This window comes from Miscanthus floridulus, chromosome 1 (genome assembly GCF_019320115.1).
Source record: "Miscanthus floridulus cultivar M001 chromosome 1, ASM1932011v1, whole genome shotgun sequence".
In the NCBI taxonomy this organism is placed as follows: Eukaryota; Viridiplantae; Streptophyta; class Magnoliopsida; order Poales; family Poaceae; genus Miscanthus; species Miscanthus floridulus.
Genome location: NC_089580.1, coordinates 21609782 through 21635487, shown reverse-complemented (window position 1 = coordinate 21635487; position 25706 = coordinate 21609782). Strand labels below are relative to the sequence as shown.

Below are 25706 nucleotides of genomic sequence, written 5' to 3'. Positions count from 1 at the left end.
GCTTGTTTTTTTATTAAGATAGAGAAATGTTCAATACAACACGCCTTAGTGGTGTCCTAAGATGTCAAAAGAGATTTTACATGGACGCTCGGATCCTCCCTAGTGTACTCTATTTGTTGAAGTACGTATTTGGGAAGTATCCACTTCTCTCTTTGTTATGGGCCTCATCAGGTGTAGAATAAGAGATTCAATTCAAACTTGAGTCCTCCGCCCTAGATAAGCCCAAGCAAAATATAACCACGAATATAATGACTTATCAATGGCATAAAGAAACAGTTGACCAAAGATGGTTACATGTAAAACAGAAGCTGGATGGTTGGAAACATTCAGAAACAGCAATGACCCCCGATCCTCTTTGGCTTTGCCATGTCCAGTAAGCTCATTAGAAACACTTTATTCATCATAACATGAAGCCATGAATCATGGACACTCAGAAGGAACAATTGGATCCCGGCACGGCCGACGCGTTCCGGCCGCAGTAGTTGAGCACGAGGGGCACGTCGAGCGGGAGGTTGACGGGGATGCCGAGCACGCTGAGCCTGATGGCGGCGCACAGGCAGGCGGCCAGGTCGAGGTTGACGAGGTTGCCCAGCAGCGGGCAGCACTGCTGGTTCTGCGGCACGTTGATCTTGAGCTTGAGCAGGACCAGCACGTCGGCGCACACCTTGAGGTCCGCCACCGCGTTCGTCGGGCACGGGTTGCCCCGCTGCTGCGCGCGGACGACGACGGCGGCAGGGGAGGAGAGCAGCAGGGTCACGGCGAGGAGGAGCGCCGTGGTGGCGGTGTCTTCCTTGGTGGCCATTATTTGCACGCTTGGTGGTACGGTGGTGGCGAAGAGCAGCAGCTGATGATGCTAGTTCTTGTTTCGAGCAGCGCTCTTGGTGGGATATGCTTCTTCGAGTATGGTATGGCAGCTAGCAAATGCCACGTATTTATAGACAGACAGAGCTGTGAATGAATTGCGATGCATGCGCGAAGTGGCCACCACCACCAGATATTATCAGTTTTCGTCCCTTATCGGCGCATGCATTGTGTGTACACAAAACGGGTAGTGACGGCTGCAAAACAATGATATCCGCTGATCGATCAAGTCAGCACTAGTCTGCCACATATATATTTCCTCCGTCTACAACATAAATACTATACAACACATGTGTTTTAACAAAAAAAAAAACACATAGATTTTTTTTTATCTCTCTTTCTCACCGGTGACCACCGGCGCCGGCGACGACGACCGGCGAGCTCGCCCCGGCGCCCGCGCCGGCCATGGCAGTGGTGGTGACGACGGCGGCGGATCTGTGATTTGTCCTTTCATAGAAAAAAAAAATATGATCTATGATTTGTGATCTATGGAGACTGAAGGCTGGAGGTAGAAGAAGAATGGAGGCTGTTGGATCTTAATTCTATGGTAAAAAAAATCATGTGTTAAAACTACATAAAACATATGGTCGTGTAGTAGACAGCTTAATGTGCCATAATCACGCGTCCATGTAGCATGGCTGAGTTTAATCTCTGCAGATGGGGTACATCGACATGAGCAAGCTTTACAGCTCGCGACGAGCCTAGTTTAGTGCGTGCCACGACCCGGACCACGAACCCAGCAATATCGTCTATCGGCCGGCAGGTGTGCGTGTACGCTGTGCTGCACAAACGCAACGCATTGTTGAGTGGTTCGTTCGGAGGCAACTAGCCGACATCCCGCACGGCCAGCAGTGCAGCACAACCGCGTCGCCGCCACCACCTGTGGCTCGGGGCTTATTAACATTTGGGGATAACATATATAGTTATTAAATGTGAATGGGATATTAAGGGCATGTTTGTGTTCCTTTTGACCCATTAAAGTTTAGTGACAACTTGTTTGGTTACGGTGATTAAAGATCACTAAAGTAGCTATCTTATGGGCATGTTCGACAGGACTGAAAAATAAGTCAAAATACTGTTCCGACGGATTGTTGTGAGGAAAAATACTGTTCTATCTGAGAACACTGTTTGCGTGAATAGTGCCATTGTGAGAGCGCTGGTCAGCTAGCCGAACGCGGCCTATATACTTTAGTCACTTTTAGCTACCCCTTTATAACTAAGGCCTCGTTGGTTTACCCCATATTCGACTTGTTTTTTTAGCCAAAACAATATTTTTCTCTCACAACAATTCAGCCAGAACAATATTTTCAGCCAGTTTTAGCCAAGATTCAGCAAGCCGAATGGGGCCTAAAGGTCCTAAACTTTAGTGGGGTGTTTGGCTTTTTAGTGACTAAAAGTAACTAAAGTTTAGTGAACTTTAGGAACCCCTAAGCAAACACCCCCTAACATGATCCACCGGTTCTGATGTTGTTGCTGCTGCTCCCCATGGTATTCTAATGCTTGATCGTGAAAGTTTGTCACTCGCTCTCTTTCTTATCGTAGTGAAGCCTGCAAATGGGTTCCAGGCTCACCTACTCAATTCAATCCACATCAAGTTAACTCTCTTCTACAATCCACCCCATCATATGTACATGTTTATTATTTTCCAACCCAACTCACCAACTAGTTGAACCCGCGTGTTTACTACAAGAATTTGTGGGTTTGCTACAAGAACATGTAGTTTGTATAAAATATGTGGGTTTAGATTAAAGTTGGACTCTTAGATTTAAAATATCACGTTCACACTATAAAAATTTATCAAAGTTGACTAAAAATTACTGTAGATGATTTAATGCATCAAACGACTACTTTGTGCCAATTAGCATCGTCAGATTGGGCCCCCATTAGAGTAAAGCCTTGAAAAAAATAAAACATGTTCATTTTTTGCGAAATTATCTAAAATTTATTGGATAGAGGTGGAGAAGAGGGGGCAATATGGCCATTTCTCATCCTATTGCAAATGTGACAACGTGCCATTAAAATGAGATGGGATCGAGCAATATAGAGCAGAGGGCACGAAAGTTTAGAGCAGTGACGTAGGAGTCTCTCAAAAAATTTTATGGCACAAAGGAAATTTTGATATGGACTGAAATTATATCTCACGCCAAAAAACAACCCTCACGCCTATGAAAACCGTGCGAGGAAGGATATAAAGTTCTCTCGACTGTGGAAGTTTATGAGTTCAGGAAGATATTCAACAACTTTTTATTTTTAAGGAATTCTTTTACCAAACTATTGGAGGAGACTTTTTATACTTCTTTGCTCGAGTCGTTTTACCAAACTCCTCGAGATGCTATTGCTGCTGGTCACATTACTATTCTTATTTCAGACCACATTATGCAATCTTTGTGGAAGGTATATTCACATGTGAACTAGCTAAAACACCTGCGCACTGCCATGGGATCATGGCAGAGAACTACAACCTCACTCTTGGACGATTGTTGCTCAGAAAGATAGACAGCACCATAGTTTCATATCAATTACATGACATCTAAAGGCGCTCATAGACATTCCAAGTTTGCAGACTAACTGCAAATTGTAGCACATTATGGTGGACCTGGTCTTCAAGTGTACACACAAACATATAACTTAAAATAAACTCTTCTAAACACTAAAGTTAGTAGATTTCACCATCACTGATTAACTCTTACATAGTAGCCTACTAAATAAGGCTGCAATTTAGCATTGGAAAACAAGATGACTGTCTCGATCTTGCAAAAGATCCTGTGCGGTTTCTGAGGACAGCTCTGACTCGCAGGACATGTCAGGGACACACATTATATTCCAGCGTCTCTAAAAAGCTCTTCATGTGCTTCCTCTTCCTCCCTAACTAAGTTGTTCAAGCCCAGAGCAAAGTCATAGTCCATAGAAGGATCAAAATAGACACAATCATCTTCACTTGACAAACCCACACTCTCGATAGCCATCTTCTCAGATATTATAAGCCCATCGTTGTGAATCCCCCTTTCCCCACAAGCCATTTCCTCAAAATCTGTTTCACGCCCGCGGTATGTTCCAAAAGATGGATGCACAATCTTATTTCCTTCGCACTCACAATGAAAGCACCTACCTGCTCATGAGAAGAATGAAAACCACTCAGCAGCGAGGCAGAAAAAAGAAAGGCCAAAAAAATTATTTTACTCAGCAACGAGCCAAAAAGGCCAAAAAATTGTCATTTTAACCATTCGGCCAAATTGGACTTCACGGCATGCATAGAAAATCTTCAATGAACAAGGACTACACACATGCATGACAGGCCACATTCTTTTGTGTTCAATTACTCTTGGGGTAAGCAGGCTTGTGAGCACAGGGATTATATGACATTTTTCTGCTTACCTCAAAAGTCACCCATGACCAGCACCAAATACATAAGTCGGTGCTACTAAATACACATACAAAAAAATTCGATTATTGGCTCACATAAGATACACTGAAACCTATGCTCTCAAGAATTCACAAGCAAAGGGATGAAAGGCGGATTGTCCATGAACCCGCAAATATGCTTAATTTTGCAGGTTACCCATAATAATCCGTAAAAAGTTAAGCCAATTTGCGGGTTCGCAGATAACCCGGCTTGGTCCTGCCGCAAAAGATAACTAAGGAGCAAAGCTAATGGGCATGATCAATGCTAGAACAATAGAACTTCTCACATTTGCATGGAAATGCAAGGCATCAATCATGAGCCCCAAAGCTTCAAGATAGAGCAGCCACATACACGGTCAATACTAGCCTTTGTAAAAACAACTTTGGCTACACGCAAGCTGTCTAAGGATTATGGGTAGCTGGTGCTGAAGCTGGGCTAGAGCACCAAGTTCATCAGGAATGAAAGGTTCTTTTTCATTTTAATTTTTGTGGGGTATTATAGGAGCTAGGGAACGTACTGCGAACCACTAAGTGGTTCTTGAAGCTAATGATGTCAAGGTGTGTAGACAAACAATGATTTGTACTTCGAAGCAGTTATGTTGATGGCACCTTATAAAAACTAGAGGAAATGTTCACTCATGCATATTAAAAAGTAGTGCCAGTGTGAGATCATACCAGAATCTGTAGGCGACTCTAGTTCTGTGTGGCATGGAAATAGGCTATCTCGGTCTTCTTCAACATTGCTGCACCCAAGGAAAAAAAAGATTGGGAGCTGTGTTATCAGGTTGTGAACCCTTTGGTCTTGCCAGAAAATTGACATGAGTGTATGGAAATCCATTGTGATTCCGAAAGTAACCATGCCAGGTACATCAAAATTTGCACCGCATATGACATGAAGTTCATCCTCTACTCCCTGTAGCAAGGCAGTCAGGTCAGTGAAGATATTTACGGACTTGCATTAATATTAACTATATAAGCAAAAAAACAAAAATGGGAGAAAAAGAAAATGACCTTTTCTTTTGCATAACTCTTCAATGCAGCTTTCGCCTTTCTGCGGATGAAATACTGATTAGCCATAAACTTCTGCTGGTGTCTTTCAACAATCTTGGCTGCTCCAGGAACCAATTCTGGAACTGAGGGCACAGATTTTCCGGGGCATGGTTTCTCTGAAAAGTATGTTGCAATGAGCTTGATCTCGCTAGAGGTGACTGTGCGGCTAACCGCTTGCGATGCCTTGAAAATTGGCAACAAACTTGGGCGCGTTGACACTGCAAATTCCACCAGTGCATCTGGCTGAGGATGCCATGCCGCATCGGCTACAGCCTTGTAAGCATCCACATAAGAGCTCGGCATATCAAGGTTACGCATTGCTCTAAAAATGGCTTCTTCAAGGTTAGCATTGGAGTGGAGAAGGTACAGTATGGCATCATGTTCAGAGAGTTCAGGGAAGAGGACGTGGAGGAAAGCAAGGAGGCCATTGAGGGAGCGACACTCGATGCGCACGAGACTTTTGGTGCTGATCATGTTCGCCTTAAACTCTTTGGATGGAGGGAATACAGTGTTGTACCAGATGGTATTGAGAATGATGTTGGAGACAGGGTCATTAGCTGGACCAAAGCAGTAGCCAGCCTTGAGGAGGCCTTGGTGATGGCGTATGCGCAAGGCATCCCTCGGAAGCAGCGCAATTGCTTTGAGGTACAACAAATGGATTTTCTGTAGAAGCAAAGTTCTCATAGTCTCTTTGAATTCAAGGGGAAAGTGTTGATGCTGGCTGTTCCTTTGATGTAGCGATTTAAGCGAAGAGTTGCTTGATAGACAGCTTCTGGAGTGCAAGGTGGCTCCTTGAGAGGTTCCTCAAGCAATTCGTGGAATTGCTTGATGGCGTCAACAGAAAGGCCGCGTTCCATGGTAAGAATCTGCGGGAGCCGCTCAAGACGCGAGGCCAGTAACGGCGATCTGGCAGCAAAGAGGGCCGGCTTGGGGAGTGAGGCGGACATGGCAGCACACCTCAAGGCTACCTCCATGGTTGGCGAGGAGATTGGGAACCATCTGCATCCCATGCCTCAACTGTGCTCGATGAGGATTACGGCTGCTAGCAGGTCAGCCTTCGATAGGACAAGGTAGTGCAGGGCCTCTGAGACAGGGAGATGGCGGAAGTAGCAGATGAGGAACGTAACGAGTCCCTCCAGAGAGCGTTGTGCTATGGCCCTCCGTTGCGATAGGCTTTTGGCTCTCGGAGGAAGGTGGAAGATACTGCTCGCATCTGTGGTGATCTCTGACATAACCTCATCTTTCCTCCTCTATGCCTCCTCCACCGCCGTCTTATTCCTCTTCCTCCCCCTTCTGCCCCTGGTATCCCCTTCCTCAGCCTCCGCCGCCTTCGCCACTTTCATCTTCCTTGTCTTCCCTCTCCTGTTATCCTCCTCCTTGCCTTGCGCGGCGGCGTTGGGCTCGGACAGGGCCTCGCATGATGGGGTGGGGATACTGCTTACAATTATGTTGGAGACGGGATCCAGGAGGCCGAAGCAGACGCCGGCGTCAGGGAGTCGCGGGATCAGCGCCGGCATCTCATCCACCGGGAGCCGGTCGAGCGCAACCTTGTAGTAGCCATGGATGTGCCCGAGCAGCTCCAACAGCACAACGCTACGGTCCTTCGCCACCGACGAGGGAGTGGAATCGCTATTGTTGTCTCTGTTGGACATCGGAGTTAGAGCTGGAGGAGGGATTCGATTTCGATCAGTTTAGTGTGATCAAAACCGTATGATTGCCCTAGAGATCATACGGTTAGACGCTCGAACGGCAATATCTGGATCAGGCCCATATGTCCTTGACTTTAGGCCCACCTATGCAAGGCCCCCTGCTTCCTATACTATTCTTTTTTTTTTCTAGGATCCTGTACTATTCTTTTATTAGTTAGACTAGTCCCAATAAGTTGTAATATACCCACAATTCTCAAATAGGTGCTAGTCCCTCCATTGCAAATTGTAAATCTGTACATAATAATTTGAAACAGAAGGAGTACCTAAGATCTTTTGGTAACGTGACATGAAGTTAAAGAGAAAAAAAGAAGATAAAAATGATATGCTGTGAATGACAAAGTTGTGGCTGGAAATCAAAGAAATGCAAGTTTTTCTAATAGGAAGTCATCGATATGAGATGATCCACCATAATTATTGTACCTAGTGTGCTATCAAGCTGATATGGAATGGTTTAGTACAACATGCTATATCATCCATTGAAAATAAGCCTTAGGTTGTGCTCAACTAGAGATCGGATCATGAGGTGAACCTTTGTCGTAGTTGTCAGCCAGATTTTTAACCAATTATAACAATATTTTATTTTCACATCTATCTATCTATCTACACTAGAAAATAGTGAAGGGATTAGAAAATACAACTCACATTGAGTTCTTCTATCCATCTAATTAAGATTTCCTCCATTAGGATTTACATCAATGCATTTGATTGATTGCTATTATGCACCTGACAGATGGGCTTCAGCAACACATGGAGAAACACCGATGTTTGCAAAAGAACCACATGACTCCAACTGTTTTTTTCACCGTGTTCCATACCCGTCTCTCCCTACCTCTACGCCCTCTTCTGATTCTTTCCATACATTTGATTTGCTTCCATCGTGAGGCAAGGAACGCGGCACTTGCCGCTACGTCGTGTTCACGGTTACGGAAGCGGTTAAACAAACTAGAATCAAATATCGTGTTCCATACCCGCGCGCATTTGTTTCATCTTGATAACGCCCGAAAAAGAGGAATCAAATATCAAATGCACTAGTGAAATCTAGAATTTCTGAAAATATCATGTGGAAGAATGGTTTTAGTTTTATGCAAAAGGCCTGTTTGGTTGCACAATTCAATCCACCCCAATCCATACATGTGGATTGAGATAGATTAGAGTGCAGCGTGAAGCTACTTTGCTAGCTCTGCTATCATCTTGGTGAAACCATAGGATGAGATAGAAAATTGTAATGCCATTGTTAGAGAACCTAAAAAAATAATTAAATAGTCATTTGAGTGTTGTTTCGGCCGTGAAAAACAGCAACCTATAATCACGACGGAGTCCACTGGGCAGGGCCCATGTTCAGACGTCAGTCAACAAAAAAAAAGAAAAAACAACCAAGAAAAAAATAAGCCACCGCTGGCCCCACTTGGCAGTGAGCAAGCCGCCAGGCAGTTTCCCCTCGAGGTGCATGTGCATCAGGTGAGACCCACCGAAACTCAGGAAGACCGGGGCCCACACCCTCTTCTGCTTAACCTTCCCTGCCCGACCTCTGGCCCCCACACTCGAGTCCTCCTCGCCGTCCAGACAGGTCTCTCTTCGAAAACGCAAAGCGCCGTAAGCACGCGTACCCGTGAAGCCTCAGCATCGCGCACCATCCACGGCTCAAGAGCGTGAACGAAGCGGCGGAAGGAAGAGACGCAGGATCGACCGACGAGAGATGGCGGAGCACTTCACTGAGGAGGAGATCGCCGCGTTCAAGGAGGTTTTCGCCCTCTTCGACAAGAACAGCGACGGTACGTGTACGACCGCGCCGTTTCCTAAACCCTTGCGGGTGCAGCCTCGAAGGGTTTCTTGCTTCATCCAGGCATCCGCTCGGTGTTTGCTAGATCGCGGGACTTTTTCGATTTGTTTTGTTGCTCAAACCGTGCCATGCCTACAATCAGGGTGAATGGTTTTTTTAGGAACATCGGGATGGAGAATTCTAGCCTTCTAGGGATTGTTTTGGTTTGCTGCCGGCTTCTTTTTTTTTTGTTCCTGCATGAACTGGTCTCGTATCTGAATTTTCTACCTATCTGCCATGAGGTTTGCTGTCCGAATTTTCAGAGGTGTTTGTGCAGATTGCTCGTCCCAGATATCTGTATCTGCACTATGATTGATTGGCACGGTTCTAAATTCCTGATCTGCAGTCCTATGCATACGAATCTGATTACATTTGATTTTGTTCTAGTTGTGTAGCGGCCTACCTGCAAGAACAAGCAGCGCCCTACCGCCTACCATCTAGTAACCCCGCCTGCATTGCTGCTTGTTCGACTAGAGATAAAGAATGGATTAGCTGCTGGGATTGCGTGTTCTTATGGAAAATCGGATGCCATGGCTAGGGATTAACAATTGGGAAACTGCATTACTGGCACCACAGATTTTAGAGTTGTTTGTGCTTGTGCTGATTTTCATTCCTAATCTCAGTATCTGCATCTTAGTTATCTGACTCAGTTATGCATAGCTAGTGTCTACTCTTTTCTACCTTTGGCGTCTTTTATCTGCCTGTATGTGCATCTGTTCATCACTTGAACAGTTGAACTGTGCATTGTAGTTTGAGTGCATAGTTTCAGTGATCTTTGGTTCAGATGAAGGGTGTGTTTTGTTTGAAACTCGTCACCATTTTGCAGAATCTACGCGAAATGTTTCGTGTTGTTAACTGTATTCTATCAAGCCTAGGAAATATGTGGTTTGTGCTTTTGCTCGTTAATAGATTTTGAAAAATGAATTCACATGAGATTCTTCCACTTACATGTATACATGATTCATTACTAGCGAAGAACTGGGAACCGTGATGAAGTCCTTGGGTCAAAACCTCACTGGATCTGAACTGCAAGATATGATCAAGGAGGTTGATGCTGATGGAAACGGAACTATTGAGTTTCCTGAATTCTTGAATTTGATGGCACACAAACTGATAGTATGGCCTACGTTTTTCTCTTATTATGTTATCCCATTGTACTTGATGCTCTATACGCTGCATTCCAAATTTATATTGTACATATTTTCTAGGATCAGAACTTGGAAATGCCCTGAGACATTCCCCTCGAGAATAATGCTCCATAGCTTGTTTAGTCTAATTTATATGATTTCCATACTGTGTCCTGAATTGAGGGGGTTAGAGATCAGCTTAATGTCAAGGTTTTTTGTTTAATGCCAAACATCACTGGTTTGCTCACAGTACTTATCTTATTGAGAAGGTGCTATTTCTCTTACACAAGAATGCGAAGCACACTAGCATTTGAAATTCCTAATATGAAACCAAACATTTTGATTCAAAGCACACTACTAGCGGCTTGAACGGTCTGTTGCCAGCTTGATTAGACCAAAGCATACAGTGGTACTGGAAGCATCAGAGCATAGTACGAATTTAAGTTTAACAATGGCAGCTTCCTACTATGTTTGCTATACAGAATACAGTTTATGTATTCTTTCGGTACTAACTCACCTGATTTATGCTCTCGAAGGACACTGATTCAGAGGAAGAAGTAAAGGAAGCATTTGAAATGTTTGACAAAGACCGGGATTGTTATATTTCTGCAGCTGAGGTAAACCCCTGGCTTAAGCATGTTCTTACCTATTCGATCACTATACTGCCAATTCTTAACATAGAGGGACATCTACTCGAGATTTCCAAATGATAAACTTCTGGCATCAGTTAATAACATTTGACTCTGCAGCTACGTGATGTGATGGCAAACCTTGGGGAGCAACTGACTGACGAGGAAGTCAGAGAGATGATACGGGAGGCGGACACGAACGGTGATGGTCTTGTGAGCTATGATGAGTTCAAACAAAGGATGCTGCGCAAATGAGTAGAAGAAGGATTATGACATAGAATAGAACATGTTGTTGGTGTCTGACTAATTACTTAGACAAGAGTCGATGGTGGTTGATCCTCTTCATACTAGTTATAGTACTTGTCGCCAGTACTTAGTTCCCCTTTGTAAATCACCAGGCTTCATATATCCAAAATTTCTATGAAGATAGGGTACATGGTTAGCACCTTTTGCCAACTGGATTTGTTAATGCTGGGTTTGGAAAGTTTTCCCAAAGTTAGGACCCATTTGGCACATCTTCACCTGTAGTTATGAGCTTCTTTTTTTTTGCCAAACACTCTTTTTCAAAACAGTCTCATGGGTGAAACTCCTTTTTTTAATACTCTCACAAAGGAATGGAGAGAAGTGAAGCTGAAAAAGTAGCTTTTATAGCTCTTCATTATTTTGCTCCCTTAGCCATGCATAAAGCTGTTGGTGAAGCTGTTTTGCTAAATAGCTTTTTCAAAACAACTCAACTTCACCGAGAAAACTGCTTGTGAAGATGTTTAAAAAAAACAGCTTCACAATGCTAAACGGGACCTTAGTGTACATTCATGGAGTATTTTTTTTTGTTGTTTGTCTGATGCAGAGCTGTATCATGTGGATTTGATCGCTTGGATCAGCTTTTGTAGAGCCTGGCATTACCATTCTAGATTGGCTCTAAACCATTCCAGACAAAATGCCAACAGTTTATTGCTTGGAAATCTCGACTAGCGTGTAGATGCTCATCTAAAAAAGATAACTGGGAGCAGAGTGATCAGATGGATAGGACAACAGGAGCATGCAGAAACAAGGGGTTTACCTATAGATGGCCATGCAGCCCGAGCCCGTCGGCCCGGCCCGAGGCCCGTTTTTTTGGCCCGGCCCAAGCACGGCCCGGCACGGAGGCTAGCGGGCTAGACTGGCCTGGCCCGGAGGAGCAGGCCATGCCTGGGCCTTACCCTAGGCACATGGCCCGACACGGCACGGCCTGCTACAGTCGAGCCGGCCCACTAGCGGTCCGGCCAGCCGGCCTGCTAAGAGCACCAGGCCACCAGCTGACCCACGCAGCGCAGCCCCTTCCCCACTCCCCACGCGGACATGGCCACGTCCAAACCCTATCCTCGCTAGTCGCCTCCCCACGCGGCCGCCTCCTCCTCGACTCCTCGCCTCCCCACCTCCTCTCTCCCTCCCTCAGTGGCCCTCCCTCTCCCTCCAACCACGCCGGTGACCCTCCTCGCTCCCACCTTGGCGGTGCCCCTCCTCCCTCTCCCTCCAACCCATGGCGGCGCGGCTCGACCATGGCGGTAAGCGCGGCCTCGTCTCCCTCCAACCACGGCGGCGGTGCGGCCAGGAGCAGGCGGCGCATCCACCGAGCTCGTAGCCTCGACGAGATCCGAATCCGGTGGCTTCGCGAGATCCGGCGCGAGGAGGCGAAGGACGACAAGATCCATGCGCGAGGAGGCGTGTGGCGCTCCCCGGCGGTGAATCCAGGGTGGTGGCGTCCTCGGCAGCAGATCGAGGGCGGGCGCGCTCACCGGTGGCGGATCTAGGGTTCAAGCGTGCACAGCTGTCTTCCTCCCGCGCGCGGCGTCCCTGCGCGGCCCCACCTCTAGGGCAAGCGCGTCGGCGGCGGCGGCCGCCTCCCATGGTGCCCTGCCTCCTGCTCTCCCCTTCCCTCTCTCGTGGGCCTCAGGCTGGCATGGCCCGTGAAAATGGCCATGCCTCGCGGGCCGGCCTGGCATGGAAATCAGCCCATAGGGCCGTGCCTAGGCCGGAATTAAGGCTCGGGAGGCATGGCATGTCGTGCCGGCCCGTTGGCTATCGGGCCGTGCTGGCACGGGCCCGTGCCATGCCGAGCCGGGCCGGCCCATTGGCCATCTATAGGTTTACCTCACCTGCTGCAGGAATATAGACATTCTGGCCCTTGTCAAACAACTTGAATGCTTTTTCGATCCTTCCTTTGAATCAGTGTCCTTCAAGAAAATAAATCAGGTGAGCTAGTATATGATGCGCAGATGTGCTTGTGCTGCTAGTCCCATTCTAAAACTTTGCATCCCTACTGCCCCTCGTGGGCTCAGGTACTTATCTTATTGAGAAGGTGCTATTTCTCTTACGCAAGAATGCAATGCACACTAGCATTTGAAATTCCTAATATGAAACTTCAATGCATACTACTAGCGGCTTGAATGGTCTATTGCCAGCTTGATTAGACCAAAGCATACAGTAGTAATGGAAGCATCAGAGCGTAGTACGAGTTTAAGTGTTAACAATGGCATCTTCCTACAATGTTTGCTGTCCAGAATACCCGACGAAACCCTAAGGGGCGCCCCTGGCGGTCGCCCCCCAGCCGCCGCCGCCGCTGGCCGCCATCCCGGCACCGGACGGGCGGTTCCACGGCTGCTTCCTCTACCGATGCCTCCACGCAGCTGCCTCCACCTCCGGTGCCGGGGCTGGATGGCGCGGCTGTAGCTGGCCCGCAGCAACGTGGGCGCCGCGGGTGAACGTGATGGCCGATCCGTCGCGCAGCTGCCGCCACAGGCCAAGGACCCCTTGCCCATGCCGGGGATTGCGGCCGTGAACCCAGTTCCTGGGTGGTCGCCCTCCCTCTCCCCCTTTGCCGCCCCCTTTCACCCAGGGGGTTTGGCGGGGCGCTCCAAGGCTCTTCGATGGGCAGACGACGACCTCCTTAATGACTCCGATGCGGATGCGTCGCCGAACTCCTCCCTAACCCCCTACCTCGACGTGATTCTTCGAGAGTCGCAACCACCAAGGACATCAGCACCGCCTACGATGGCTCGTCCCACGACTATTAGTGGCGTCGACAGGGGGCGGCGTAGGCGCATCAGCCATCGTCGGCCACGACCGAGGCTCATCCATGGGCTTCCTATCCATGGCAAGGATGCGGGAGTCGACAGCATCCGGGCTGCACGGTGCGTGCCAGCCGATCTGAGGCTCAGACCACACTCCGGCAGCAACAGGCGTATCTCTACTCCGGATGCTGATGGCTGGTGCGAGGTCCTATCACTGGGAACGCCAAGCGGCTCTGACGGGGCACGCGCTGTGCATCCTGCACGTTTGGAGGAACGTCCACCCTCCGCCCGCTTTCCGCCAACCTACGTGGGAAGTGCTTCAATTGTCTCTGGTCCTCGCACCGAGTGGCGACATGTAGGCTACCCCCGCGTTGCCTACGCTGCAAGGGTTTCGGACATCTCACGCGCGACTGCAAGCGACGACGGCGGAAGCCTCCTACAGCTACTGGCGCAGGTGGCCAGCCATGGCCACTTGTTCAGGACCGTACCTCGGCCACCCAGCCGCCCACCAACGGCGGTCCGGCGGAGTCGGGTGGAGTTATGCCTGCGTCGTGTCGACGAGGGCGGCGACGGCGGTGGCGAACGAGGTGGCAGCGGACAAGACGTTTGGAGATGGCTGGTGGTAGAACCACCGACTCCTCTAGCGACGCTGCAGCTGACAGCAGCAAGACCGTCGGCACCACTGCGGCGTCGGAAATCACTGCCGCACCTGACTGTACTACCCAGGAGGGTCACAGTGAGCCCACCATCGAGGTTTGGGGCCTTTGCGAGCTCGATCTGTTGCTCACACAATTCTTGGATGCCACGCACACCGCACGCGATGTCTTAGGGGACCCAATGATAAAGGAGATTGCAGCCTCGCTCACGGTCTGTCGGACGACCACCGGTGACCGCCTTGGTATCCCTGCTTAAACAGCAACGGGCTTCGCTCCATGGCCGCCTGAACACGGTCAGGCTTAGGTCACGCCACCTTGGGTGGCACAGACCACCCCCTCAGGTGCTGCTGCCCCTACGGAGGATGAGGAGGGCGGTCCATCTGGCTTTGGTCCGCCCAAGGCCACGACGGATGCTGACATGTTTAATACGCCGCCTCAGGAGGACCACACGGTCGACGTCAACGACAGCTCCGCCGTACGTAGCCTCAAGAGCTTCACCAAGCACGTGTTGAAGAAGGTCGACTCTCCACTTATTCGTGAGCCTCCCAAGCAGCCACCTGCTAAGCCAGTGATGCCATGGTGAAGCAGATGGTTGGCGGCTCAGATGCTCTCTCAAGTACCTGCTTCCAAGCAAGGTAAGGTGCTGATCATGCAGCGTATGGGCTACACCAAGGGTCCAGCAGCGCCATTCGCGTCGGAGCTAGAGGCCTTTGACAAGATCTTCGACGGTGCATACAACGTCGAAGCGCTGGACGCGCTCTTCCCAGACGGTGGAAAGGGCTCGTCCAGGCAGCCGCAAAGATGCAAGGCCCCCTCCTAAGTCGCACCGCTACATCGGTATTGATTGTTTCCTTTTATATAATATCAAAACTAGAGATCTTCTGCTATGATGGTCCAGTTATGGCTGTTTTAGATCGACCTCCTTTTGGCACTTCGTATATACGCGTTGTCTGTATGTTTAAACTCTTCTTCTTAATACAATGATACGTAAATCTTTTGTGTATTCGAGAAAAAAATACAATTTATGTATTCGTTGCACGCTTTGGGAACTAACTCACCTGATTTATGCTCTTGAAGGACACTTATTCAGAGGAAGAAGTGAAAGAAGCATTCAAAATGTTTGACAAAGACCGGGATGGCTATATTTCTGCAGCTGAGGTAAACCCCTCGATTAAGCATGTTCTTACCTACTCTATCACTATACTGTCAATTCTTTCTATAGAGGGACATCTACTCGAGATTTCCAAATAATAAACTTCTGGCATCAGTCAATATCATTTTGACTCTGCAGCTCCGTGACATGATGGCAAACCTTAGGAGCAACTGACTGACGAGGAGGTCAAAGGATGATACGGGAGGCGAACATGAACGGTGATGGTCTTGTGAGCTATGATGAGTTCAAACAAAGGATGCTGCTCAAATGAGTAGAAGAAGCACTATGACATAGAACATGTTGTTGTTGTCTGACTAACTGCTTAGACAAGAGTACATGATGGTTGATCCTCTTGATGCTAGTTACAGTACCCGTCGTCGGTACGTAATTCCCCTTTGTAAACCACCTAGGCTTCTTATATGCAAAGTTTCTACGAAGATAGGGTACATGGTTAGCACCTTTTGCCAACTGGATTGTTAATGCTGAGGTTTGGAAAGTTTTGCCAAAGTTAGTGTACATTCATAGAGTATTTTTGTTGTTTGTCTGATGCAGAGCTGTATCATGTGGATTTGATTGCTTGGATCAACACTGCAGCTGCTATAGAGTCTAGCATCATTACCATTCTAGATTGGCTCTAAACCATTCAAGACAAAATGCCAACAATTTATTGCTTGGAAATCTCGACTAGTGTGTAGATGCTCGTCTAAAAAAGATAATTGGGAGCAGAGTGATCGGATGGATAAGAGCATGCAGAAACAAGGAGTTTACCTCATCTGCAATATAGCCATTCTGGCCCTTGTCAAACAGTTTGACTGCTTCTCTCAATTCTTCCTTTTAATCAATGTCCTTCGAGGAAATAAATCAGGTGAGCTAGCACACGATGTGCAGATGTGCTTATGCTACTAGTCCCATTCTAAAGCTTTGCATCCCTGCTGCCCTCGTGGGCTCAGGTAGTCAGGTTTGCGACTGCACCCAGTGATGAATAACTGAAGGTGCATCACCGGTAGAAATACGCATGCACTATAGTTGCGAATTGCGACACATCACTGGGGCAAGGAAAGACCTGATCGGAACTAGTGAGCTCCATGGCACTACATAGGCACGCAGTTGCGTGCTCTGGATCTGGGCTCAGGACTGGGATGCTTTTGACCTGGTAACCTGCGGAAAATCTATAGCAGAGATGCTGATGAACTGATGTAGAGGTATTGCACCGCGCATGACAATGAACCTACATGGCTACATCTCTGTTCCCCATTTTACCCCTAGACCCAAACCAATTTCATAAACCCTATAACATATCCATTGCCTAGATATGTGGCTATTTTCCTTTTGCGAAATCCGACAAGGTTATTGTGCTACAGAATCAATATTTTTATTGACTACTTAAGTGTTTTCCTGCTAAATAAAAAAGTCAAAAAACTTTAGAAGTGTACAAGTTTATTTACATTACCTCGATCCTTTGTGAAGATTCTTGCATGGTTGTCGACAACATCTCGTCCTCATCGATGTCATTTCTTCCACTTCGCCGCCACTACTAGGTCGAAGTCATGACTCTTGAGAGGGGCTGTGGTTCAAAGCTCCCAATCAAAATTGCACAAAGGAGGCATTATCCAAATTGTACAAAAGAAAAGAGTGACACTTACTTTGAAGTATAATGGCATTAGTGTTGACAAAAGAAGTAGATACGTCAAGGGTATGTTTGGAACCCTTGTTGGTTGCTCGCCTCGTCTCACCTATTTGCACGGCAAGCTTGCCCGTCTAGGCAAGAAAATCCTTGCCAACATAGGCGAGCCAAATCGGCTCTCCTACGCGAGCAAGGTTCAATTGTGTGCTCCCGTGGGTAGCAGAGTCGTCGCCAAATTAGCCCCCATCGCCACCAGATCGAGGTTCCCTAGTGTCAAACCAATCTTTGGCGCCGCTAGATTGAGGTTTCTTAGCATAGAATCGATCTCAACAACTGCAAATCAAGATTCCCTGGTGAAGAATCGGCCTTTTACCGCTGCCGAATAATGGTTTCTCATCGCCGAATCGGTCTTAGCCACAACCGGATCAAGGTTCCTCAACACTGGATCGCCCTTAGATGTTGTCAAATTGAGGTTCCCTATGCCGAATTTGCCTCAGTCACTGATTGATCGAGGTTCCTCGGCGCCAAAATGTCCTCAGATGCCGCTAGATCGAGCCCCCCTCGAATCAGATTTACCCACCGCCAGATCGAGGTTCCTCGGCACCAAATCGTCCTCAGATGCTGCTTGATCAAGGTTCCCCAACCTCAGATGCCGTTAGATTGAGGTTCTCCCGCACCGATTCAACCTCTACCACCTTTGGTTCAAGGTTGCCTAGCGATGAATCGGCCTCCCCTTGAGCTATGGTGCGAGATGAGACGAGATGAACCACGACAAGGTTCCAAACACGTCCTAAACAAAGAGTCATCGGAAAATAAAAGAGATTCTATCAATAGAGAAAGCCCCCACAACGGCGACGAGTGAGATTAAGATGACCATGGAATCCAGAAAGAAAGCAGAAGTGGTGGAGAAAAAACTTACCTTCATGGCATTGATAAGCAAGATGGTGGTAATAGTAGCGGCGACGGCGACGGGCAGGGATATGGTGAAGGCTAGGGTATGTGATATTTATATACGAGGTGTGAAGAGAATAGAGTGGTTGGATCTAAATCCAATGGTTGAAATTGATGAGTGGAGGAGATTATGGTTTGTCGGCGAGGAGAGTACAGAGCCACGACTATCTAATTCTAGCAATTGAAATGGTAATCTAGAGGTAGCAGCTAGGAAAATGCTTAATGGTTGAAACTTCTACCATATTATGCAAGAATTAATTTACATATTTCTACTTTTATCTATAACACCTTGTCTCCATACACTGAGTTTTTAGCACAAATCACCTAAAGCATTAAACAAAACTAGAATATTGTTATAATTTTTCATAAATTATTCAGTGTGACGAAGTCATCAAGCATGATTTGTTTAAAATCCATATCAGTTTTTTTTTTGTCAAAATGAATGTTTCCATCCTAGAAAGAAAATCATGATTATTACTCTCTCTTTTATGTATATATCCCTTGTCCTTAAATATAATGGATTTTTAGTTTAGGTCAAACCATGTTAAATTTGAAAATATTAAAAATATCACCACTTGTTCAAAGAGAGCAAGCAAATAGGTCCGTAGCTTATCTTTGTGAGAAAAATGTTTTTTAGCAGATTGTGAGAAAAATGTTGGGTTGAAGTTGAACACATCTCCCCGCGGGAAGGAAGTGTATGGGCCTATAACTCATCGCATCCAATATGGGCCTGTAAAGTTTCTCTGGGAGCGAATTCCGTTTGTCGGCCCATCCAAAAGAGGCCGTCGTGGAGAAACCAGGTTCGTTGCATTCGCGCAGCAAAAAAGAGGAAAAAGAAAGAAGAAAGAACAGAAGAAAGACGAAAGAGTACAACGCGGCGGCGACACCACCGCCCGCCGCCTCCCGCCGCGATGGCGATGCGTCCGCTCGCCAGGCTCCGCCACCAACTTTCCCCCTCCCTCCTCCGCCTCCATGGCCCGCGGAATGGGTGGCCTCCCGCCTCCGACTCCGCCTTCCTCTGGCGCGGGCTCGCCTCGTCATCACCTTCCGCGGCCGCCAACGCGGTGGGTCGGGAGAAGAGCTCGAGACGGACTCTGGGGTACCTGCTCGGCGTTGCGGTCGCCATGGTCGGCGCCTCGTACGCGGCCGTCCCGCTATATCGTCGCTTCTGCCAGACTACCGGCTACGGCGGCACCACCCAACGACGCGAGGTCTCGACTTGCCCTCATTCTCGATTTGGTTCGATCCAGTTATTCTGTGTGCAGATGTGCGTTGCCCATTGTTCGTATATTAGGATGAGGTGCTCCATTTCATCACTGGCCGGCGCTAATTGCACTTTGCAGTTTGCAACACTCCATCTCTATACTGGTAGGGTTTAGTAACATAAGCTGATACGGCCTACTATATATTTCTTGTAGAAATAGGCGCATTTCAAGTCTATTTTCACACCTGTGGTCACCAACAATCCACAGGCAACGTGAGTTGTGAGGAACGGGAGAAGTTCTCCTTTACCGAGCTTTACTTTTAGGGTCCGTTCGGTTTTCTCGGAATGCACCAGGAACAATTCCAGCTCCTCAAAATTAGTATAAATTATTGAATCATTCCGGCTAGGAATTATTCTAGGGCCGTATTCCTAATCAACCGAACAAGCCCTTACTGGTAGAAAATTGTTCAGCATTCTTTGTACACATTGCCAGGTCTTTAAACATTACTCCATGTAGGTCCACACATAACGATTATGACCAATCAAGTGACAGCACGTCAACAAAACAAAGCATGCGAATGAGCTGTAGCCTTCCCGCTTCTAGTCCGCCTGTCCTTGACGACCCCCAGGTGTGACACCTATGTTGTATTTAGTTCATAGTTATCATGTACTTATTATGAAGGGAATATGATCTTTATCTGAGTTGTTAGGAGTTGTCTAGTTTTAAAGGTTGTGTTACCCTTGTTGCTGTGTTTGTTAAAAAAAACGTTTATAAAAACAAGGAATGTGAAGTCATATGTTCCACTGCCTAAAGCAAGCAGCCAGCAATGGTAGGGGCAGAAGGGAGCATTGCGCTGCAACAGAAACATCTCTGAGCCACAGTAAGCCCAGTGCCCGAACCATAAGATGGAGGTGAGTTCGAGTCTTGTAGGTGAGGAGTCCTGACCGGAGAGGCAGCTCCTGGTGGCAGATGTACTCCTACTCCTGCTATTGGCTTCATTTAAGCCTTTACTTGCCGCCCTGGACTGCTGGAGTTATCACTGGCCCAGGGCTTTTCATTCCTTACAGCTTAGGCTGAAACTGTTCTGGTCAGACATAGCCATGTACCATATCGAAAATTGTGAAATAGTACGACACATGGAAAATGGAGAATATTTACTATTTTATTAAAGAACATGGTAGCAAAAATGGAGAATATTTACTATTTTAAAGAACATGGTAGCAAATCAAGCCAATGGAAATATGCCAAACCAAAAAAATGGTGAAGGTGGGACTGGCAAGTTTTCATTTTCCCCCCAGAGAAATGGAATGTCCCATCTTATATTGCACTCCATGCACACTGGTGTTTGTACACTAACGTAACTCAGGAATGTGCTCCTTAATTTTTCTTAAAAGACATTATTGTTCTGGTTCATTTCCTGGGTGAATGCTGACATAGATGATGCATATATTTAGACATCACTGAGACATAATTATTGTGAATTTGTTTGTGGAATTGATTGGAATTCATATGCCTGTGCTATTTATTTGCTGCCTGATTCTTGGTATGCCAATTTCTTGACCATTGAGTAAACTTAGGTATGTCTATATCTAACTCCAACTTCATGCAATTGTTCAGAAATGTGGCTTATACTTAAGCAACTAGGAGTTTCCTTAGAAATAATTAACCCATTGAAAGTTTGGTACGATGTTATATCCAGTGTGAGCGTTCGGATTCATGAGCTTGAGTGTTTTTGTACTCTATGCAGAGTGTGGAGGAGAAGATCTCGCGGCATGCTCGAGACGGAACTACAACATCGCGGTGAGCCTGGCTGAACATGGGAATACCCAGTTTTTGCATTTTAGTTATTTCATGTTCCTGCATTAACACTGTATTACTGAACCAATTATTCAACGAAATAGTTTCGTCTGAATACTTTGTTTTGCCCTGGGATGCTGAATGCTCCATTAAAGACCTTAGTTTCTTGGGAACACTATTTTGATTGAAAGATTAAAAAAAGGCCTTACTTTTGTGGAAACGCTAAAAACAATCGTGTGTTTTCAGCTAGATGCCAGTTGCTAAATTAGAATCTTCCTTTACGTCTCAAACATGGCACTGTGACTTTCTTTCCTTGATGTCTGTTTAACAGTGTTTATGGTCACATGTACTTCGATTTCAAAAGTTAATCTTATATGACAACGTAGGACTTCCAAGATCCAGTGAAAAGATATGTAGGACATGCAATGGTAAAGGCTAAGTTGGTACATTCTTGATGACCATTTTATTCCTAAGATGATAGTGTGCTTTAATCGTATGCTAGCTCTTGTATAACTTGAGCAAACATATGCCTAGTTTCCTTAGGGCATCCGGAGTGTTGGGAATAAGGAGGTCCTAAGGAAGTTAGGGTTGACCTAATACATAACAAGGTTGACTCTAAGGAGGTTCTAAGTAGAGAATTTTTGAAGCCAGACCTCAAGCCAAGGCCACAACCTCAAGGATTAAATTATTGAGTTTGCCTATGTTGCAGTTGCCATCGCGTGTTCGGGGATGGCATTGGCGCCTCCCCCCCACCACGGTCACCGGTGCTTGTGGTGGCCCTCGCGATGGTGGTGGTCGCTGGTCGGATCGGGAGAGTGGTGCAGGGGACGGAGCTAGCGTTGCTGGGATGGGGGCAGGAGGCGACATCTGGGCTGTGGCGCGTGGCGTGCGGTGGAGGGGGGCAAAGCAGGGCTTCTGGGATGGGGTGGTACTGGAGGGGGCGGAAGTGGTAGATGCAGGTCGGAGTGTAGGCGGCGCTGGAGGATGCGGAGGAGACAGATGTCGGTGGAGGTGGCACCAGATTGGGGACGAGCGGAAGTCAGCCGCTCAGGAAACTTGCATTGTGATTTTTTATTTGATATATGGTGGGGTTCACCTAAAAACTGATCTGGGCCTTAAATGTAACGGAGATGGCCTTTGAAATACGATGCCCTTATGATTTAATGAAGTAAATCGACCTTTTTCCCCGCTGCTTATTTTACATGCTTAGAGCTTATGCACTGATGATATCTGTATTTCTGCTGTTGTGCTTTTTTAGAGTTTATTGTTGTTCTTGCACTTTGTTTTTTCATTCGTTTTAGAATTAAGGCATTCATTTTGCTTGCAGAGAAATAATTGTTCAATTTAATGCTGATGTTGCTGATGGAATGCCGTGGAAGTTCATCCCTACACAGAGAGAGGTAATATTTGGGATTCAAGTCCAGATATTGAGCAGTTTCTGTCGTATGTATACTTATTCTGGTCCTATTTCATTTATTTTAGGTCAGAGTTAAACCTGGTGAAAGTGCTCTGGCTTTTTATACTGCTGAGAATCGCAGTTCAGCTCCAATTACTGGTGTATCCACATATAATGTTGCTCCTATGAAGGTTTGAAATTGCAATTGGGTTCCATTCGTTACTATTAACGTAATTCACATATACGGATGTACCTGCTGTTTCTTCTTGGAAGCTAATGACATTATCATTGATTTAGAAATGTTGTGTGATAGTTTGGTCAATTTGGCACAACACTGTTTACTACTATACTATGGTTTACTCGATAATGTAGCATTATCCTTCTGGCAATATTCTATAGTTTATGCTAGGTGTAAGTTACACTCTTCTTCCATGAGTACACCCTTTTTGTGAGAGCATTCTCGTATGGAACAAATTGTAGTCAATTTTAATTGTAGTGGGTGATAAGGATGTCATTGATATATTGTAACCAGATGCATGTAGCAGATTTTTAATATTATTTTCTGGATATTAGTTTCAGTAGACATCCTTCATTCCTTGAAGATTATATAGGCTTATCAGGCTGCTTAAGTCTCGAATATTTGACCAAGTTTGTCAAATTGACTTTATTTGTTCCGTTTGCCTGTCAAAACTAATGGATGCTTTACTGTCTGTACACCTGCAGCACACCATTGTTTTGAATCAAATGGCTTATCAATAATGATGCACAATTTCACCCTAAAGCATATTGGCATGTCCTGGGAAGCAAGACTTGTGGGCAAAATCTCAGTATGAAATAAAGCACACCATTGTTAGATCAGATGTTGACAGATGAAAATTCGAGACATACTATTTTTGGTTTTGTGAAATTGCATGTCAAACACCAAAGAGAATTTGAGAATACAAAACTTTTGATAGGATGCTGCGAAATTGTCTGTCTATTCATGTTGCTATGGAACAGAGGCACTGAGCTTGAGAATAGTAACCATGTCATTAGCTAATAGAAGTTTTCACTTGTTCGTCTGAGTTTACAGCAGTATTTTACCTTTTATCCTGCAGGCTGCGATTTACTTCAATAAGATACAATGTTTCTGCTTTGAGGAGCAAACACTTCTTCCTGGAGAACATATTGACATGCCAGTAAGCTTACTTTGCTAAGCAATATTGCATACTGACTGTTATATCTACTATTGTTCGTGCACTATGTTTTGACGACAAATGCTCGTGAAATTCTCAGGTATTCTTCTATATCGATCCTGAGTTTGAGACAGACCCCAAAATGGACGGGGTGAGCAATATTGTTCTTTCGTACACATTCTTCAAGGTGAACGATAGTTAGAAAACTTGCCAACAGCATTGTTGTATTAGGAAAATAACACTTGAACAATCCATATGCAGATATGCTGCGAAATAGCATCTCATGTAACACCAAGAGGATTTTTTTTTTTTGGGTGTAGTTAGCTCACATTTTTTTGTGGAGAATTTTGCAAATAATCTGTAACTGTGTACCCGAGGGTCAACGCGATCAAGTGGATATCAGTTTTCATACGCAAATATGCAATCTCAAGACTGAAGTGTGAAGTGATTGCATTTCATCGTAAATCAGGGGGCGAGGATTCCCCCTCTTTTTTATGTGACTGAGCGCACCTGCCATAAAGCTGCAAAAGCGAAACGAGACAGGTAAATTGGCCTTTCAGCCTTCGCTATGTCAGATCATCGTTAGTCGTACTCCGTATCAGCGGGTGAGGAATCTCGAGGATCCTACCGTTCGATGGTAGGGTCGTATCTTCTCAAATGTTCATCGCCCAAAAACTTCACTACACACTGAATCGATCAGCTACGCTCCTATGCATGTTTAAGGAAGAACAATTTTTTTTTTTTTGCTAATCATTGTAAAATAGAATTCTGGGACCAACTTCCACAGGTTGCGATCACCTACACATGCATGTTGAGATTTTTAAGGATGACCATTCATACACTATTTCAGAGAGAGAGAGAGAGAGAGAGAGTAATGAATTTTCTAACTTTGATCAAAGTTTATAGAAAAAATACATCGTCATTTATAACATTGAATTAGTTTTATTAGATTCACCATAAAATGTGTTTCTATGTGCATTATTTTGAGCTTGTATGTGTTAATATTTTTTCATAAAAAACTTGTTAAACGCCCTATTCGTTTGGCTGATAAGCCATGATTGAAAATACTATTGGTTGATTTGTTGTGAGAGAAAAATACTATTTGTTGGCTGAAAAGTACGGCTTATAAGCTAAACGAACAAAGCAAAAGTTAGAGAAATTTAACTTAGAAAATAAATAAATTGATACGGTACATACTAAATCGGAATGGAGGGAGTAGCTCACCCAGCAACGAGAAACAAGTAGTACTACTGAACACTCATCCGTGAACATTTCTTCTTATTGATGTTTAGGGTGCCCTTCAGAGCCTAAGGCCAGACGAGTTTCATTTTCTAGTTTTCAAGACTACCACGTCAACTCTATAGACTTGGTTTGAGAAATGAAACTAACTCTCTTTCATTTCACTGTTTCAAAGACAAACGCTTAATGTATGCAATATATTGTGACCCAATATACAATGTAAACTATGTGGCCTTAAAATTATATCAGAACATATACATTCGATCTCCTATTCCGGCTTGTTCTGTAAAAAAACTAGAAGCGTTGGTAGAAGCACGGAACAAGCGTTGTAAATAGCAGCAGCGACCCACTGCGTCGTTCTAGAAGCGCCAGTGCTGGTGCATGGCGGTTGGCGGGGGTGGGTGCAGAGCGCGAGCTGGGCTGGCTGCTGGGGTTGACGGCGGACGCGGGGAGCACGACGAGGCCATACCACTGTGCCGCCGCGTAAACGCGCTTGTTCCGTGCGGATGCCGCCAGCACACCGCTGAAGGACCGCCGCCCGACCGGCCCGCCGACATCCTCGTCTGACGAGTGTGACTATGGCGAGGCTGAGGCCAGGACGGGATGGGGGAAGGGAAGCGCGATCGATGGCGACTAGCAGGCACCGACGGCCATGTGCGTTGGCGCCGCATAGGAGCGCGGGGTGTGCAAGGAGGATGACAAGGGTAGCGAGCGGGAGGAAGAATCACGATTCACGTCGCAGGAGATCCAGATGAGCGAGCTAGAATGAAACTCGACGGGCTCAGTGGAGGTTTCAACCGGTTTCATCACCTGGTATTCGTTCAGGTTGAGTTTCATCCTGATGAAACTATTTCTCTCTCTCC

General features: G+C 46.2%; 3 protein-coding genes and 1 pseudogene across 3 annotated transcripts; 2 read left to right on the top strand and 2 right to left on the bottom strand.

Moving 5' to 3' along the window:
- Positions 1–379: 379 nt before the first annotated feature.
- On the bottom strand, positions 380–889 carry LOC136475638 (cortical cell-delineating protein-like). The gene has a single exon (XM_066473207.1). The coding sequence runs from the start codon at positions 800–802 to the stop codon at positions 431–433; it is 372 nt and encodes a 123-aa protein (XP_066329304.1). The 5' UTR covers positions 803–889; the 3' UTR covers positions 380–430.
- A 2594-nt stretch (positions 890–3483) lies between these two features.
- On the bottom strand, positions 3484–5787 carry LOC136475637 (uncharacterized; annotated as a pseudogene).
- A 2931-nt stretch (positions 5788–8718) lies between these two features.
- LOC136475635 (uncharacterized) lies at positions 8719–10852 on the top strand. Its single transcript, XM_066473176.1, has 4 exons — positions 8719–8813; positions 9813–9957; positions 10505–10585; positions 10718–10852. Exons 1-4 carry the CDS (start codon positions 8719–8721, stop codon positions 10850–10852), a joined length of 456 nt encoding a protein of 151 aa, XP_066329273.1.
- An 8022-nt stretch (positions 10853–18874) lies between these two features.
- On the top strand, positions 18875–24048 carry LOC136475628 (cytochrome c oxidase assembly protein COX11, mitochondrial-like). The gene is made up of 6 exons (XM_066473164.1): positions 18875–19242; positions 20984–21036; positions 22361–22433; positions 22516–22620; positions 23527–23607; positions 23705–24048. Exons 1-6 carry the CDS (start codon positions 18943–18945, stop codon positions 23804–23806), a joined length of 714 nt encoding a protein of 237 aa, XP_066329261.1. The 5' UTR covers positions 18875–18942; the 3' UTR covers positions 23807–24048.
- The last annotated feature ends 1658 nt before the right edge of the window (positions 24049–25706 follow it).